Here is an 18,659-nt window from a genome sequence, read left to right on the forward strand (position 1 = left end):
CGGTCGCCTCGGCCTACCAGCGCTTCGAGCCCCGCGCCTACCTCCGCAACAACTACGCGCCCCCTCGCGGGGACCTGAGCAGCCCGGATGGCGTCGGGCCTTGGAAGCTGCGCTGCTTGGCGCAGACCTTCGCCACCGGTGAGCGCGGGGAAACTGAGGCCGTGTGGCACATGGGACATGTCATCAGGGAGCGAAGGGAGAGCGAGAAGCAAAGACCTAAGAGGTGCACGCAGGAGAGAGAACAGCGCTTAGGAGAGGCCCAGAGGTGTGGAGGGTGTGGAGGGAGAATCCTCAGAACTGAGGGGTGAGGCCGGTGGTGCGGCAGGGAGGAGGGAGAGATGCAGAGGCAGACATAGAGGCAGGGACCGTAGGGAGATGGAGGACCTGCCAGGCGTCTCCGGAGCTCTCCGCTTACTCCTCACCTAGGGAGTTTTCTAGTCTCGGGCTCCAGTTCTTTACCCAAGGTAAGTCTGTCCATATGGGAACCAGGACTTCGCTGGGGGGGTGGGGGAGTATCACTCCAGAGCCAATGCTTTATCCAGATGAAGACACCCTTCTGGAGGGAGAAGGAAGAGCTAGAGAGAGGGAGGGGGTACCAGGTGGTGTAGTGATTAAGGCAGGTGGATCCCACATGGCCGACTGTGCAGTTCGAGTCCCGGACCCGGTGGCTTGAAAAACATACCAGGCCTGTGTGGCCACACGCAAGAGGAGGAGCAGAGGAGAAGGGACTGTGAAATGGCCATCCCCCTGGGGGTTGCTTTCTCTCTTTCTGTCTCCGGTGAGCACGTGTCCTACAGCAAATTTTTAAAAAGAGAGAAAAAGAAGGTAAGGGGGGGGCAGGACGAAGCAGGGGCCCTGCCTGGCACCAGGACCCTCTTCCTCTGCCTGCCCAGGTGAGGTATCAGGGAGCACCCTCATCGACATTGGTTCAGGCCCCACTGTCTACCAGCTGCTTAGCGCCTGCGCCCACTTTGAAGACATCACCATGACCGACTTCTTGGAGGTCAACCGCCAGGAGCTGGGGCTCTGGCTGCGGGAGGAGCCGGGAGCCTTCGACTGGAGCGTGTACAGCCAGCATGTCTGCCTCATTGAGGGCAAGGGGTGAGGGCCAGGGCCGGGCGGGCAGGGAGGCTCCACACTGGTTGGTTGGGGCCACGGAGGAGTGGGGGCAGTCCTGAGCCCTGCCTGTGCCCCCTGCACAGTGAGACCTGGCAGGAGAAGGAGCGCCAGCTGCGAGGCCGGGTGAAGCGGGTCCTGCCCATCGACGTGCACCAGCCCCAGCCTCTGGGCGCCGGGAACCTGGCGCCCCTGCCTGTCGACGCCCTGGTCTCTGCCTTCTGCCTGGAGGCCGTGAGCCCAGACCTCGCCAGCTTCCGGCGGGCATTGGGCCACATCACCACTCTGCTGAAGGCTGGGGGGCACCTCCTTCTCATCGGGGCCCTGGAGGAGTCATGGTATCTGGCTGGGGAGGCCAAGCTGGAGGTGGTGCCGGTGTGTGAGGAGGAGGTGAGGGAGGCCCTGGTGCACAGTGGGTATGAGGTTCGGGACCTGCGCACCTACATCATGCCCGCACACCTCCGGACAGGTGTGGACGATGTCAAAGGCATCTTCTTTGCCTGGGCCCAGAAGAAGGTGGAGCTGGGGGTGTGAGGGCCTGTGTCCTGTGACCCTCACCATCAGACTGCCTGTCATCTGAGGCAGCTCCTAATAAATATTACCCCGCTGCAGGGCGTCAGTGTCGTCTGTGGCTCTCCTGGGAAGCAAGGGCCCAGAGATTTCTTCAGAGCGAGGGTGAGGGAGGCGCTAACCTAGCCTTGTTCCCAGCAGTGTCCTTGAAGGTAGCTTTCTGTAGTACCCGTTCTTCCCAAACTCAGGGAGGCCCAGCTCAGGGGGCTCACTGCGCACCTGCTGCGCCCAGGCCCTTGGGACACAGCTCTGTCAGCACGGCAGCCGGCGCCTGCTCGGCAGCCATCAGGCTAGCTCGTTCCCGGTGACGTTCAGAGGCTAAGCGACCATAGCAGTGGAGCCTGGTTCAGGCCAGCGGCAGCGAGAGCAGGGGGAGTCAGGAGACTGGAGCAGTGCCGGGGTGCGGGTGGCAGGTAAGGCTGCTCCAGCCCAGGCACAGACACCAGCCCAGGGAAGCGAGGGGAAAAGAACTGGCGCTAGCCCCTCCCCAGACCTCTGGTAACCTAGACTTGAGCTCCGGCACCTGGTCCCCGCTGTCCCATGTGGTGTCATTTGTGTCTGCAGCCTCTTGCCCTCCAGCCCACCCTCCCGACAAGTGAGCTGAACAAGGGGAAGTGGGTCGAGAACTGGTTTATTAAATTCGTCCCTTGAAATAGTTCTCAGTTCAGAAGGAACCAACAGGCCACCCCAGTCCCTGAGTGTGAAGCCCTGACCTGGCTCTGCTCCTCAGGAGGGACATGGGGGCAGGGACAGGGCAGGACTCGGCTCTCAGCTCTGATCACGGAGCCTGCCTTAGGATGGAAAGTTTCTGGAGCTCCACATTCTGTACTGCGGGGCACGAATGTGCTGGGCCCGGCGACAACTGGCAGGGGTCACCTTTATCAGGAGCAGGCATGATGTGGCCCCTGCCTGCTGAGGCCACCTTGGAAGTAAGCCGCTGGTGGGTGGGGCAGAAATCAGACCAAACACAAGCGCTCTGCCTTCCTCGGATGGTCTCAAGCGCTCCGTGAAGTCCAGGCTGGCAAAGGGCACTGGGGGAGGGGAGGCAACCATGCCTAGGCAAGGAGACCCGGAGACTGGTGCCAGAGGGTGCTTTTAAGTTGTGTGGGGGCCCTGTGCAGTTTGGAAGGGGAGGGTGACCAGGAACATATATGTACACACGTGGCCCACTCTCCAGACCCCTCTGCCAGATCAGAGCGGGGGTAACCTGGCTGGCCGCCTGCCTGGGGCCGTGGGCAGAACCGGCGCTCAATAGAGGGGCTACTCGATTCCCATCTTCCTGCTCCAACCTCCCCCGCCCGCCATGCGGCATGTTCGCCTGCATTCACACGCATCTGTCACAACCCCACAAGCACACACACTTAGCCTCTGTAGTCCCCCAGCTCACGCTACCCCACCTGCCCCCGAACACACACTTTAACCACATGCAGGGCCAGAGAGTGGCACATTGGTCAAATGTGATGTGGTACTCTGTGAAGCGACCCCACATGTGAAGGTTCCCAGTTCAAATCCCAAGACTTCCCGGGATACACCAGGCAGGTGCATGTCCGGGATTCGGGGCTGGCTGAAGGCTCATGCATTGCAGTGTAAGGACGCTGACCGGGCTGTCTTCCTCCCTCTCTCCTTGGAGAAATACACTTAACGACAACAAAAGCCACACGCACCCACCCCTAAATGCTGCCCAGGACTCCCTGCCTGGCTCCTTCTGGCCCACATTCCTCTGCACATTAATCCCAACAAACACAGCAGCACAGGGTTCTTGTTCTGGGCTCTCTGGAGTCCAGGCCCTAAGGGGGAGTGTGGTGGCGGAGTGTGAGGCAGCCGTAGGGGTGAACCCCCTCACCAGTCCCTAGCCCAACAGTTTGGTCCCATAAGATCCCCCTTGGGGAGGATGAGACTGGCCTTGGGAAGCCAAAGAGCAAGCATCCAGCGCCACCTAGTGGTGCCCTGAAGGAAGGCAGAGGGTAATGGAGGGGACCCGCCAGATTCAAGGCCGGTGGTACCTGACTCTCTGGGACCCAGCCAGGCATGGAGGATGTGGGGTGGAGGCCGATGGGGAGGAAAGAGGCAGAGCCCAGAGCACACCTGGTTCTACCTCAGTTCTGTTCCAGGGGCTAGAGGGGCTCCCGGTCCTCTAGCTCCCCATGCTGGGAGTCCACCCCAGACCAGGCTCCAAGACCAGTAAGGGTCAGACGGGTGGGCTCCTTACATATTCTAAGCCCGCACCCCTCATGTCCAAATTCGAGAAGCTGAAGGAAGAAAACAGAACGTCTCAAGGATTGAGGGGAGAGGGACCAGCAGGGGGCGCTGGGCAGGATGGCCAACAGGGCAGACCCTTCCCAGGGTCTTCAGTCCAGCTTGAACTTGGCCTCTGATTCCTGCAGCAGGTACAGGCTGTCATCTTCCAGAAAGCTGCGGGCCGAGGGAGGAGCCCTGAGAACTCTCGCACAGCTCCCAGAGCTCCCGGGGTGGGGGGGGTGAGAGCAGGCCAGCTGGCAGGAGGGCGCGTGGCACACCCCCTCCCTAAGGAGCTGCAAGGAAGTGCATAAAGGCAAGCACCAAGCGGGGAGGAGCACCAACCTGAAAAAGAGGACGTGGACAGGGATGGTGCTGATGTGCCAGATGGCATGGGCATCCAGGACCCAGAAGAGGGGTGGGAAGTCGAGCAGCTCGAGCAGGGACAGCCCCTGCAGCAGCAAGACCACCGCCATGCACTTGCGCACGTGAGGCAGCTGTCGCCGGTTCCGCAGGCACCAGGCCAACCACCACAGCACGTTCACCAGGCCTGGGTGCCAGTGGGGCAGGGACGGGCTCAGCCCAGGGCCTCCCCACCCCACCAAGGCTGCTCCATCCCATGCTCTCTGACCCCAGGACTATCCTCAGACCTTCTTGCCACCTCCCCTCTCCCACCTCGAACCTTCCCCCTTTCTAGACCCTCCTTCTCCAGGATGGGTGCCGACGCCCCCCACACCCTGCTTCAAAGCAGCTCTCCAGAGAGCCCAGCCCTGGGGCCTCAGCGCCATCTCACCGATAGCCACGTTGGCCGCCAGGTTGTAGCCATAGTCGAAGCGGACGAGGCTCAGGTAGGAGATGTGTGCGGTCAGCAGGAGCAGCAGGAGGGCCCGGAAGGCACTGGCCCTGGCTGGGCGCTGCAGCCCCACGGTCCTGCCGCCGGCCAGAGCTGCTCAGGTGGTGACAGCGGGTGGCCCGACCCCAGAACCGCATTCCCAGAAGCATCGCCTCCCCCCAACACTGGTACCTGAAGCCCCTGCCTGCACCCCCTCCAAAACAGGTCAGCGGGCAGACCTCTAGTTTCCCAGGGGCCGGGATGAAGTGCTACAGCTCCTTGTGAGAAGCCAGCCCCCGGGTTCTACCCCAGCACCCCCATCCAGGACAGCCCGTGTGTGTGTGTGTGTGTGTGTGTGCACACGTGTGCTGGGAGACCAGTGAAGGCCCTGGAGCAGCACCCCGGGGGAGCACTGAGCAACCCCATTCTGCCGTCAGGCCTGACCGCACCCCGCAGCCCCTAAGGCAGGCTCACCTGACACAGCACAGATAGACTGAGTGCAGGATGACGGTGGAGGCACAGAAGTAGTCCATTCTCTGTGGACAGGGAGAGCCAGCAATGGGGTCAGTGACGGACAGGACCCATGCCATGGGGGAGAGTGGCAGGGAGGGTGGGGGCCACGTCCATTGCTGCTTCACTCTCAAATGGGGCAGACTGACTCTGTGTCCACATACAATTGTTCTTAAATGCGCTCAGAGGTGAGGCTCTAGAGGCACTGGTGGAAGGTGCCTGCGGGGCTTCCGGAACGTGTGAGCGTGCCAGAGTTCAGAGCACCTTCTGCCACCTCGGACCAGGTCCTGATGCATGAGCCTGAGCAGTGGTCCCGCCTCTGCAAGGCTCAGCTGCCCCGTCAAGACAAGCACCCAGCCATACCTACCTTCCGGGATTCAAGCAAGGTCAAGTGGAGGTGGGACAGCGTCCCCCCGCTGCCCCCCACCAGTCACTGCGGGAGGGAGAGCTGGAGGGGCGCTCACCTCTGTGAGGTCAGTGTCCCTGGTGTGGAAGACTGTGGACCAGAACCAAGCGTTGAGCGACACCTGAGGAGGGAGGGGCTGGTGAGCATGCTGTCCCCACTTCACCTTGGAGGGGTAGCCCTGTGAGTGAGCAGCGTGCTTCCCCTTGTCCTCCACTCCTGTTTCCCTGTAGTGGACTTCTCACCACCCCAACCCCCACCCCCCCAGGCCCGGGGGCTGCAGCCTCCACAGTTCCAGCCTGGCCCAGGCGCCAGTTCCTGCAGAGCCAAGTGCTCTGGTTACTCAACAGCCACGACAAAGCCCCCAGGGGCCTGGCCTCCGCCCCAGCAGGCAGGTGATGACAGCCTCTCAGGAGCCAGTGACCTCAGCTTCTGGAGGCAGGAATGAGGTGGGTGGGGTGCAGGGGCTGAAGCCAGCTTGGGGTGTGTCCCCAGCACGCAGATCCCACTGGGCCTGTCTCTGAGGAGGAGGGTGGCTGAGGAGGAGGGTGGCCACCGAGCCTAGCTTCCTCCTGGCTGGCCCTGCCCAACCCGCTAGACCAGTGGCAGTGGCTGCTCCCAGTCCTGGGGAGGGGGTACTGGAGGGACTGGGTGGGCAAGGGCCCCAGGGAGTGTCTGAGCCTTTCTTCCTGGAGAGAATCTGCATGGCGAGAGCACAGAGCATCTTGTAAAGGGCCCCAGATTTTATGGGCGTGGGTGCTGACATTCGTAGGGACACCATGTCCACAGCAGAGGCCCAAGTCACTGGAGGAGGGTGACTGGGTGGAGAGCCAAGCAGGCTGGCAGCAAGGGTTGGAGACCGTGACAATCAGTCAAAGGAAGAAGCGGGGCCTCCTGTGTGCCTTGGAGGTGAGGAGGGATGCACTAGGGTGGGCCAGGCCTGCCAGAGATGGGCAGAGGCCAGGAGCTGCTGGCTTTGGTCCAGGCACCGGGAGAAGCGGCTGGGCGGGGACAGGGAGGGGGCCAGAAACCGCCCTCAGTCCATAGGGCACTGCAGCAGGAGGGCCAGACAAGGCTGCTCCCTCATGCTGGCCTGGGGAGCTTAGGAGAGGACAGGAAGGGAAGAGCTGGCGCAGGGGGTGCTCTGTGCAGAGCAGCAGGTGCACCCAACCCGCCAGGCTCGGGAGCTGGTGTTGGCCAGGTGCAGCCTGCCGGGTCCAGGCGGGCCCTGGGCTGGGCCTCGCTGCTGTGCTTGCTCACCTGGGCAGAGGTCCTTCCTGTTCCCTGCTCGCCCCGAGCTTCTCCCCCTGCGACGAACCTGTGGCAGCCTGGGTGAGCTTCAGTTCCCCTGCGCCCTCACATCAGGTGCTTCATTCTAGGTCAGGCTGCTGCTACCCTCGAGGGCGACCATTCTGTCCCTTTGCCGGACCCAAGCTCCTTCCTGCTGCTGCCCCTTCCCTGGTCATGGAGGCTGGGAAACAGGACAGCTGGTGGCTTCTCGGATAGTGCTCCACAGTCTGTGCTGCTTCGGGTCAGCGTGGGGAGAGGAGCAGATCGGGCTGGCGACAGGGCCCAGGTCGCCTGGGCAGGAGCAGGGACTTCCTTAGGGAGGTGAGCGGCCCTGGAGCCAGTGTGGGAGGGAGGAGGAGAAGGCAGCGGGGACTGGCAGCCAGCCAGGCCTCCTTGTCACCCACAGCGGGAAGGGGAAGGTGACAAGAGGACTGAGCTAAGTGGCAGTTGGAACACCGAAAGCTGGGAAGGAGGTGGCGCACACCTGGCTTTAGTTCACGGGACAGGGTGGGGACTGTTCGGTGTTCTGTCCAGCCACCTCCCCACAGTGCCTTCCACCTACAGAGACCCACCTGAAAGCTGGACTCGGCACCTTTGGAAAGTTCCCTCTCCCCTGGGCAGTGTCCCTTATGGGGAAGGCTCCTCTTCTGCCTTTCCCTCAGATTTGAGAGGTAGTATCATTAAGAATGCAGGTCCTAGAGCCATACTGCAGGGGTTCAAATCCTGACTGTGCATTTGCTGTGTGTCCTTGGGTAAGTTATTTAGCCTTGCGGTGCCTCCGTTTCCTCATCTGTTAAACGGGAACAGTCGTAGTGCTGACGAGGATTCCATGAGCAGCACAAATACAGCACACAGCACTGTGCCCAGGACAGGGTTAGACACAGCATCCTTTCTCCCTGCCTCACAGACCAGCACGGACCTCACAGCTCTCCACGCGCTCGACGCTGAGAGGCCAAGTCTGCCTCCCGCTCCCTGCAGGCCAGGTCTAGGCAGAGGAGGGGTGGTCTCCCCACAGCTGCCTCGATCTACCTTCACAGTCCCGTGCTGGGAGCAGGACGCCCAGAGTTCCCACAGAGAGACCTAGCCTGTGTTCAAGTCTCGCCATGGCCCCTAAACAGCGATGTGATCTCAAAGCACTCAGCTTCCGTGAGCCTGAGCTGCCTCCCCTACAAACAGGGTTAACGACAGTATCTACTTCGTAGGAAGGTCGTGAAGATGGCGTCTGCGAAGTGCCTGGCACGAAGAGCCACCCCACAGGTAGCTGCTGTCATGGGTGGCACACAGCAGGTGCCCCATAAACGCCAATCTCCTTCATCTGCAGTAAGTCTGTCCCCACCGCTTCCCTTTTTGTCCCCAACTTTTTCCTCAAGAGTCACAAAGATCAAGACCAACCCACGGGACCTCAGGTTCCCTCAGTCTCAGAACATGAGACACCTCAGCTCAGGACCAGCACTTAGTGTAATGGCTATGTCGCTGAACTCCCATGTAGTCGACTGAGGTTCGAGTCCCAGACCCGGTGGCTTAAACTCACGCTGGGAGCATGTGCGTGCGTGCCCAAGATCCCAAGAGGAGAATGGAGGAGAAGGGATTGCAGCACGGGGGGCGGTGATTTCTCACGTTCTGTCTCTGTCTTTCTGGCGAGCGGACGCGCCCTATAGCAAAAACCTCTCAAAAAAAAAAAAAAAAAAAGACACCTCAGCTCTGGAAGGCCCTCCCTGCTGTCCCACCAGAATGACCCGGACACGCACACCTTCCGTTCACTCAGAGTTCGCAATCAGGCACGAGCAAAGGGGATGGATGGACGTGGAAGGAGGGAAAGCCTGAAGACGCAACGGTACAGCTGCTCCCAGACTCAGCCAAGCTTGAGAGTGGAAGCAGAGAGGGTCACCCGCCAGGAGGGCGAAGGGTGGGCCCAGCGGGCACCGAGGCCTTTGTGCAAACATTTAGGAAGGGGGACAACCAGGGAGGGGTGCTCCTGGGGGTGCAGGGTGGAGGGAGAGCAGGAGGCTGCTTCAGTCTGCTGGAAAATAAGAAAACTGAGACAAAAATATCAGCCGTGAAACTGGTTGGATGCCAAGTGCGCCAGATCTGTCAGGAATTCGACCCTGGTGCTAAGCCCCAGTGCTCGGGGCTGTCACTGACACCGCGGCAGAGGGGACAAGTGGGTCTTTAAATAGCTCAGTGTCTCAGAAGTGGGGGAGGCAGAATGTTAAATATGACGCCTGCTGCCTTCCTGGGCCCCCAGAGGCCGCAGTGTCTCCCCCCATCTCAGGCAGGGCCAGCCTGCCCCAGCTCACTCCCAGGGGAAGAGGCAGATCCAGATGGGAAAAGGGCTTCTTCCATGATCGAAAAGGACTCCTTGATTTCCTGCCATTGTCCTCCAGCAGGTCTTGTCTGACTATTGGGAAGTCCTTCCTGAAGTCCCACCATCACTGCTGCAGCCCCAACCTCCCTCCCCATGTAGTTTCCCCAGTGGAGGCAGGAGGTGGAAGACCATCAGCCCCACCTGCAGGAGCCATCCTGAGGCCTGACTTCCCTGCCACCTCCACACTGCAGGCGTGCTCCTGCCTAGATGAAGGGGTGGGGACCTGGTTTGGTCTCTAAGCCCATCAGAGAACAGGGCCCCTGCTCGGTGACATCAAAGAGCCACGGTGTGTAGAGCTTTGCGGGGCTCCCCCAGCCCTGGCTGCTCACATAAGCCCAGGCCCAGACAGCAAGGCAGGGGCTGTTTTCTGGCTCATGTTTTCTTTATCCTTTTTTTTCCCCCAGAGTTTTGCCATAGAGCACGTACACTCACTGGAGAGATGGAAAAACAGAAACACCACAATCCCTTCTCCATTCTCCTTTCAGGATTTAGACACGCACACACACGTGCCCAGCGTGAGTTTCAAGTCGCCGAGTCTGGGACTCAAACTATGGTCGACCACGTGGGAGTCCAGAGTTTTAACCACTATGCCAACTGCTGGCCCCCTGGCTCATTTTTTTCAGAACTTCCATCAGCTCTGCTGGGGGACAGGACTTCTCATGTCCCAGGGAAAAATACTTAGTCACCCCTTCCCCAAGACCTAACCTGAAGCGGGTAAGGGAGGCTCCTGCATCACCCCCACAGAAATCAGGAACCCCACTTGCTCCCAAATAACTAGACAAAGACAAGGTCCATCGCCACACCTTCCCTTACAGCTCGGGTCCTCCCTCCTGCAGGGACGCACACACAGGACTGAAGATCACGTGCCAATCCCAGCCAGGTCACCAGAGGCAGTGAGGGCCCAGGAGTGGCACAAGAGGGCATGTTCCAGAACCGCATAAACAGGGGCATGCCCTAAGACACAGGCCCCAGCCATGTGCCCTTTCCTGCCCTGCCATCTGCCTTTCCCTAAAGGTCCCTGGTCACGCTAGACTGCAGGACCTAGCACACGAGGGGTATGGCCCCATACCAAGAAGAAAACTGAGTTGCAGATACCACTGAGATGGAAGACTCAAGAATCAGGGAGGGGGGATCAGCAGGTGGCATGGTGGTTAAGGGGCTGGACATTCCTGCATGGCCGCCCATGGTTCGAGTCCTGGACCTGGTGGCTTGCTTTCTCACTTCCTCTCTCTCTCTCTCTCTCTCTGGTCAAATTAAAATGAATTTAAAAATAAATAAAAGTAAATCAATAATTTAAATAAAGAATCAGGGAGAATGAGGCTAGAGTTGTGACGTGATCTCTGGTTCCTGGCTCGTGTCATGAAGGCAAAGGCTGGGACCCCCTGAGGGTCTCTCCAAGAAGGCACTGAGCTTGGTGCAGAGACTTCAGAAGCGGCCACCCTGTCCTCGCTAATACAGGCAGGGGTAGGGTGCAGACAGTGGGCCCAGACAGTGTCCCAGGAAGAGCCTCAAGGGAAAGGGGACAGTTGTAACTTCCTCAGTTTCTCTGCTCTTCCTGCTTCCTTGGCCAGGACCAGACTCCTGTCTCTGCGAGAGTCCTCACAGGAAGTGGTGGCTCCATCTCACCCATGCCAGTGATAGCGTGCGCTGATGCAAGGCCCTCCCTGCCTGTGTCACAGAGTCCCTGGCTGCCTGCTCCACCTCTACCTCCCTCCATTCCCCTTAATACAGTCACACGGAGGCCAGGCTGACCATGAGCTGTTTCCCTGATTTCTTCTTCTTCTTTTTTTAATTAAAAAAAAATTATTGGTGCCAGCAGGTGGCATGGTGGTTAAAGGCACTGGACTCCCACATGGCTGACTATGGTTCGCGTCCCAGACCTAGAGGCTTGCTTTCTCACTTTCCTCTCTGTGTGTGTGTCTCTCTCTGGAAATATTAAAAAATAATAATAATAAATAAAGTTAAATAAAATAATTTTTTAAAGAATTATTTATTTTATTTATTATTCTTCAATTTGACCAGAGAGAGACAGAGAAAGAGAAAGGGACAATAAGAAAGCAACCCACCAGATCCAGGACTTGAACCATGGGCGGCCATGTGGGAGTCCAGCACCTTAACCATCATGCCACCTGCCACCACCATAGTTTCTAAGCTCTCTGCAATCTTTTTAGGTAATACTGTTTTTCTTTTCTCTCTTTCTTTTTTTTTTTTAGGAATTTTTTTTCTTTAGGGCGTGTATGCTTGCTGGAGAGACAGAGAATAACAGAGAGACAGAAAGCAAGAAATCACCCCCCAGGGGTGAGGGCCACTCCGCAATCTCTTCTCCATTTTCCTCTCAGGATTTTGGGCATGCACACATATGCACCTGACGTGAGTTTTTTAAGCCACCAGGTCTGGGATTCAAACCACAGTTGACTACGTCCAGTAACGTAGCCATTACACCATCTGCAGGTCCTTAGACGATACTTTTTTTTTTTTTTTTTCATTCTTTCTTATTTATTTCAATTTGACCAGAGAGAGAGGGAAAGTAAGAAAGCAAGCCACCAGGTCTGGGAATTGAACCGTGGCTGGCCATGGGGGAGTGTCCAGTGCCTTAACCATCACACCATCTGCAGGCCCCAATGATACTGTTTTGATCATGAAACAAAACAGCTCAGCTCAGTTCCCGGGGAGGGGCTTCAGCACTCACAAGTGCAAACCCCTGCCTCTCTACAGCAAGTGCTCGACTGTCTCTAGCACAGGACAGAGGCCGCCCAGGAGAGGCCCTGGAGTTAGAGGGCCCTGGATGCCAACCCTGTCTCCACTACTTGCTAACCTGTTCCCTGTTAGCTTCATGCAAGTCTTCCCCCCTCAGCCTTACTCAGAGCTTACAGGGTTGTCTTTTTAAATTTTGTATTTTATATTTTAAAATAATTTTAAATATTTCCTGAGGATATGTGTGCTTGCCAGAGACAGAGAGAGAGAAAGTGAGAAAGCACACCCAGAGGGGATGGCCATGCTGCAGTCCCTTTTCCTCCGTTCTCCTCTTGGGACTATGGGCATGCATGCACATGCACCTGGAGTGTTTCCCGAGTCAGTGGGTCCAGGACTCGAACTACGCAGTTGGCCATGTGGGATCCAGCTGTCTTAATCACCATGCCACCAGCTAGCCCCACAGGGGTATCATAAAGTTGTCTTTGTCTTATTTTTTTAACGATAAAATGTGTGCATGTATATGGGAGAAACAGACAGACAGACAGAAAGGCATCCTTGACAAGGTCTCCTCAGGCCGTGATCCCCTTTCCCTGTCTCCCGGCCTGTAAGGATCTTGGGTGCCCATGTGAGCACCCAGTGTGTCCCAGGTCAACCAGAGATCTGAACTCATGGTCAGCCATGTGACTTCCAGCCCTGCAGCTCAGCATGCTACCACCTGTGGCCCCCAGGGTGGACCGTGAGGATTAAATGAGAAGATGTAAAGGACTCAGGCCAAGCCTGTCACAGGGCTGTGTTCTGTAACCACAATATTATTACTGCTCTTTGTCGAACAGGAAGTAGTAGGAGAAATCAATATTTCTCCGAGGGCCAACAACCTCTACCTCTGCCCTCCTCCCAGTGCCCATCTCCCAAGTCTAAGGATCAGCCTGAAATTCTCAGCACAGCCCCATTATCAGGTCCTCAGAGACCTCTGCGTGCCAGATCCAGGGGCATCCTTCAGCTCTCATTTAAGCTGACTGCCCAGCAAAATTCAGGAGAGCAGACTGCTCTCCCCTTCCTGTCCTTGCCCCAGAGCTCCCCCAAACACACAATCTCCTTGCCTTTCACCTACCCTACTGGCCAATCCAGTTTCCGCTGCTGACGTACCCTCCTTTGTCCAGCCATTCAGCTGTGGGTTCCTCAGGGCTCTGTCCTAGACCCCCTTCTCTTTTCACTAAGTCCCCCCTTGGTGATCTCACCCACACCCAGAGCTTCACACACTGTCTCGAAGCACAACACGGGGCAGCCTTGATTGCTCTCTCCCCTGCAGTTCCGCCCGAGGTCTGTCAGCTGAGCCAGGACAGTGAATGCGGATGCTGGGGTGGGGAGCATTGGATGGTGGCACAGTGGTGATGCCATGCTCTGTAAGACAGACTTACACGCGGAGGTTCTGGGTTCACATCCACAGACCTCCCTGAATACACCAACTGCACAACCACGATCCAGGGCTGGCTGAAGCCGGGGGTGGTAGGGTGGTGATGAAGTGCAGCATGAAGACATTGCTGTGGCTGCTGTCTTCTCTCTCACTCAGCCATGAAAGAAAGAACTTAAAAAAAAAAATAATAGTGGCCTCTGGAACTAGATACCTGGATTCAAACCTTGGCTCCGGAACCTAGGGCAGGTTATTGAAACTTTTCAGTCTTTGGTTTCTTCATCTGCAAACTAGGCATAATAATAACACCTACTTTATAAGGCTGCTATGACACGAATAAGGTTTAACTGCTTAGAACGACGCCTGGTATACAGTAAAAGCCATGTGTGTGTTTAACTAAGTCAATATTATTTTTCAAATTTTGTAGGAGGGTGCATGCACTTGGTGAGAGATATGGGTTTGGGAGGGTGAGAAAACGCCCCCCACGGGGAATGGTGGTACTTCAATCCTCTCTCCTTCATTTTCCCCTCCCTTTTAGACATGCTTGTACATGTGTTTCTCAGGTTGCCAGGTCCAGGACTTAAACTGTGTGGTTAGTTATGTGGGATCCAGCTCCTTAACCACCATACCACTGGCTGGTCCAATCAAATTACATTCTTAAAAAATGTTAACATCACCTCCAAAACACTCTGCAATGCTCCAGACCCGAGCCTCCTCTCGTCTAGCTCCTGAGCCCTGTGCTAAAACCACCAACTGGTCTCCTGCATCCACTCCACCCCCTCCAATCTGTTCTTCCACACTAGACAGGATGACTCTCCAAAGGGCAAATCTATTCACGAAACTTCTTTCCCCAGGCCTCATCTCAAATTCCTCAGTACTGGCAAGTCAAGGCTCTCATGGGCTGGCCCCATCCACAGCCCACCTGGCCACCCATCCCCAGCCTCCTGCATGGCAGGCTCCCAGCCCTTCAGGTCATTCGAAGTCTCTCATCCTCTCCTGCCTGGGAACATTCTGAGCCTTCTGTTTAGAAGACTCCCCTACTTTCCTCAAATCAGTCTGGTTAACATCCGCTTCCCCTTGCCATCTTTCCTCCAATGACCCTTCCTTAAGGAAGCCTTCTTGGATTGCCCAGTATTAGTATAGCCCTCGTGCAGCACTTCTCTCCTCCACAGCACTGTTCACAGTTGTGCTTTTACATCCAATCCTGTGATCAGCACCTAAGGGCAGGGCCCCTGTCTGGGTTTTGTTTGTTTGCTTGTTTGTTTTCTTAAGAGAGATTTTTGCTATAGGGCATGTGCACTCGCTGGAGAGCCAGAGAGACTAGAAAGTGAGAAATCACCCCCCTCCCATGGCCCCCAGCAGATCTTTGGTGGTTTCCTCCCTCAGGACAAGAACAATGTTTTTTCCCTCTCTTTTTCCCAAACAGCTTGGCCTGGGACTCTGCTAGAAGGCTGAGGTGTGATTCAGCACCTTCCTGGTTTTCTCCCCAGGCCTGACACCATGCAGTGTGACTTTAGTCCAGGAACTGGAGGGAAGGCTGGGTGAGCAGAGCCCTGTTAGGAGCTCAGAGGGCTCTGAGAGTCGCTCCCTCTCAGCAGCAGGCCCCTGCCAGGTTACCTACCCAGGCGAAGGCCACGCAGGTGTGGTACATGGGGGAGGAGGCCGGCACGGAGGTGCGGTAGCGCCAGAGCATCATGAGACTGGCCAGGCCGTTGAGGAAAGAGGCCACGGCAGAAGCCGGCTCTTGGAAGAACAGGAACCGGGAGAAGGGCCACTGCAAAAGGAGCAAACGGAGGGGGCCTCAGGGGCAGGCAACCCCCAAGTGCCCAATCAGCCTTTTCATTGATTGATTTGCCAGAGGGCGTGTACACTTGTCAGAGAGAGACAGAAAGAGAGGGGGAAAGTGAGGAGGCACCCCTCATGGAGGATGGTCCTGCTGCAATCCCTTCTCCTCCATTTCTCCTTTTGGGATTTTGGGCACACACACAAACACATCTGGTGTGTTCCTTAAGCTGCTGGGTGCAGGACTTGAACTGCGCAGTCAGCCATGTGGGATCTAGCCACCTTAACCACCATGCCACCAGCTGACCCCAATCAGCCTTTTCTCAGCATCTGCATCAATAGGTCCCCAGCTTGTTCCTCACTTCTGAACTCTGGCCAAAGCCTCAGGTTCAGTCCTTCTTCAGGCCAGTGAGCTCCTCTCCAGTGTCTGGCTAAGCCTCGTAGGCCCTGCATTGGCCAATACACACAGCAGGCAAGCCCTGGTCTCTGGGCAAAGCAGGTGGGCCAGTGTAGGAGCTCAGTGAGTCCTGGTGGAGATGGAACACACCTGCCACCCAGAATACACAGGTCCAGTCCCTCCTCTGCTACCCACCACAGCCCTCTGAGCTTCTGCTTAGTTCAGGGCAAACTGAAGAAAATGATGCCAATCTAACAGGCTAGAGTGAGATCATGTTAGACCAAAAGGCACAGGGAACCGCCTTGCTAGACACTCTACGGGGACTGACTGGTAATCTAGGCTCCCTACTGGAGAAGCCATGATGGGCCAGAGAATGTGACCCTGCAGCAAGGGGGGCATCTCAGCCACCCTCAGATCCTCAGCACCACCCTCTGAGGAGAAACCCAAAGCTTTCCAGATCATGGTACTCCAAATCCAGAGGCAGGCCTCATTGGCACCTCCTGATTATATGAAGACCAGCAGATGTTGAGAAGAATGAGTACCTGTCCCATCAGCCCAGGCCTCAGATTACTTGGACAATGATCCTCCTGAGGGGTATCTTATCACCATCATGCTACCCCGTACACCAACCCTGACTCTCCAACTCACCTTTCCATGGAACTGAGGCACTCTGTGACCTTCTTGGAGGTAGAGGCCAACGGTGACCCACATGCACTCATACTTGCAGTCGTCCCGACAGGTCCAACCTGAAACAGATGAACGTGATCTGTTGTACTAGGGGTACAGAGTGTGAATGTGGCCCAAGTTCAAAGCCAGGCCAGGAAGGCTGGCAAGTTAGAGAGGACAGGAGAAAGCTCAAAATTCTAGCTTTCGGGAACCAGCAGTTAGCGTAATGGCTATGTTGCTGGACTCCCACGTAGTCGACCGCGGTTCATGTGCCGGACCCGGTGGCTTGAACCTCACGCCGGGCGCGTGTGCGTGCGTGCCTAAGATCCCGAGAGGAGAATGGAGGAGAAGGGATTGCGGCGTGACCATCCCCCCTGGGGGGTGATTTCTCGCTTTCTGTCTCTCTGTCTCTCTCTGTCTGTCTGGCGAACGCATGCGCCCTATAGCGAAAGTCTCTCAAAAAAAAAAAAATTCTAGCTTTCCACCTGGATGGGTGGAAAAGACATACACATAAAGGACAGGGGCCAGTGTACATGTGAGTACAATCGAAGGGTATACGGTGAGCAAACAGAGATGTTTCTTCTCTTTTTCTGTCACTTAAGATGTGGCTCTTGGGGGCTGGACTCCCACATGACCAACTGCAATTCAAGTCCCACATCTGGCGGTTTGGAAGTCACACTGGGCATGTGTGCGTATGTGCCCAAAATCCCAAGAGGAGAAGGGAGGAGAAGGGATTGTGGATTGGCCACCCCCCAACTAGGGGATGACTTCTCACTTTCCCTCTGTCTCTGGTGAGTGCATGCACCCTATGGCAAAAACCTAAAAAAGAAAAAGGGGGGGATGGATCTTGACACCCAATGGGTTGGTCTATGGAAACCTGGGTTTATGTTTGTCTTCTCAAAACACAGGATTTACTCTTGCTTACCAGGAATAGGGTCTTTGTTGTCTTACCACCTTCTATGAAAATAAAACCCAACTTATTCAGCCTGACTTTGAAAGCTTCAAATTGCCTTTGTTTGTCACTATTTCTTTTTTTTTTTTCTTTTAAATGCCAGAGGGCACATGCAAGAGAAAGAGAAAGTGAGAGAGAGAAAGCGCCCTCCCACAGGGGATGGTCACACTGTAGTCGTTTCCTCTTCCATTCTCCATCCACCAGGATCTGGGCCCTTGCACCCCAGGTGTATTTTTCAAGCTGCGAGGGCCAAAATTTGAACCCTGGTTGGCCATTGTAGGGTCCAGCTTCCTCTGCACAGTGCTAACTGCTACACCAAGGGCAGCTCAAGTCACTACTCCTATCATGCACTGCTACATGTTCCAATCTGCCCTCCCACTCTCTCTGTTACCTGTTTGGAATACAAAGAGGTAGAAAAGAGGACAAGCTTGTGGTCATACAGGCCAGAATCAGAAACTGTGTATTATTATTTACCGTGTGCCCTTGGGCAACACATTTAACCTTTTAAATTTCCCCATCAGTAAAACTGGGATTAGAGAAACTATTATACCTCAAAGGATTATGGTGAAGGGACCAGCAGATGGTGTGATGGTTATGTTGCTGGACTCCCGTGTAGTTAACTGCTGCTTGAGTCTTGGACCCAGTAGCTTAAAACTCATGCTGGGTGAGTGTGCATGCATGCCCAAAATCCAGACAGGAGAATAGAGGACAAGGGATTGCAGTGTGGCCATCCCCCCTGGGGGGTTATTTCTCACTTTCTGTCTCTGTCTCTCCAGTGAGGACACAGGCCCTATAGCAAAAATCTCTCTTAAAAAAAAAAAGGTTGTGTTGAAACGAACTGAACTACTGTGACCCCTATCACATAGGAGGTACTCATATACTAGTTCCTGGCCCACTAAGATCAAAAGTCCAAATTTATTGAATCTATCCTAAAGTCCCCCCCTTCGCAAATAATTGTCCCATTCTTTCAAAGCCAGAATGAATTCTTTCCTCTCCCAAACTCTCTAGTGCTTAGTCTTTCAGGGCTTGTCCTTGAAAGGCCAATGTTCCCAGAAGGGCTGTGAGCCCCAAAGGGCAGAATCCTGGCCTACCAAGTTCTGTCATTCGAGGGCCTTGAACCCTGTGGATGAATAAATTAAAATGAAATGGAAGCTACTGGGAAAGACACGCTGATGAGACTCTCATCCACCCCCCAGGGCTCCACTCACTCATAAAGAACCCCCCTAAAGGAGCACAGCACTAAGGTTTAGAAAACGCCAAGGAATACTTGGGAAGCGAGGGGCGGGGCCAATACCAGGGGGCGGGGCTTACCAGCTAGGCTCATGTAGATTGGCTGGCGGGAGCGGAAGTGCTTTAGCGCGCCCCCCGAGCAGTTCCGCTCTTCGCACCGGAGCACGCAGTCGCGGTACACCGGCTCCCCGTCGCGCTCGGCGCAC

General features: G+C 56.1%; 2 protein-coding genes across 3 annotated transcripts; one reads left to right on the top strand and one right to left on the bottom strand.

Annotated features, from left to right (window-relative positions):
- Positions 1–2: 2 nt before the first annotated feature.
- PNMT (phenylethanolamine N-methyltransferase) lies at positions 3–1,720 on the top strand (the record flags this gene model as incomplete). The annotated part of the gene is made up of 3 exons (XM_006156026.2): positions 3–138; positions 894–1,101; positions 1,203–1,720. Coding segments are annotated over 3 exons (792 nt in total), but the record flags the coding sequence as incomplete, so codon positions are not given.
- Positions 1,721–2,301: 581 nt separating this feature from the next.
- Positions 2,302–18,637, bottom strand: PGAP3 (post-GPI attachment to proteins phospholipase 3; the record flags this gene model as incomplete). 2 transcript variants are annotated; one of them, XM_014590702.1, is given in 8 exon segments in its annotated part: positions 2,302–4,098; positions 4,267–4,373; positions 4,715–4,851; positions 5,228–5,289; positions 5,728–5,790; positions 15,048–15,200; positions 16,254–16,351; positions 18,535–18,637. In XM_014590702.1, coding segments are annotated over 8 exon segments (738 nt in total), but the record flags the coding sequence as incomplete, so codon positions are not given.
- Between the last annotated feature and the right edge of the window lie 22 nt (positions 18,638–18,659).

Source organism: Tupaia chinensis, unplaced genomic scaffold, assembly GCF_000334495.1.
Source record: "Tupaia chinensis unplaced genomic scaffold, TupChi_1.0 Scaffold000477_1, whole genome shotgun sequence".
In the NCBI taxonomy this organism is placed as follows: domain Eukaryota; kingdom Metazoa; phylum Chordata; class Mammalia; order Scandentia; family Tupaiidae; genus Tupaia; species Tupaia belangeri.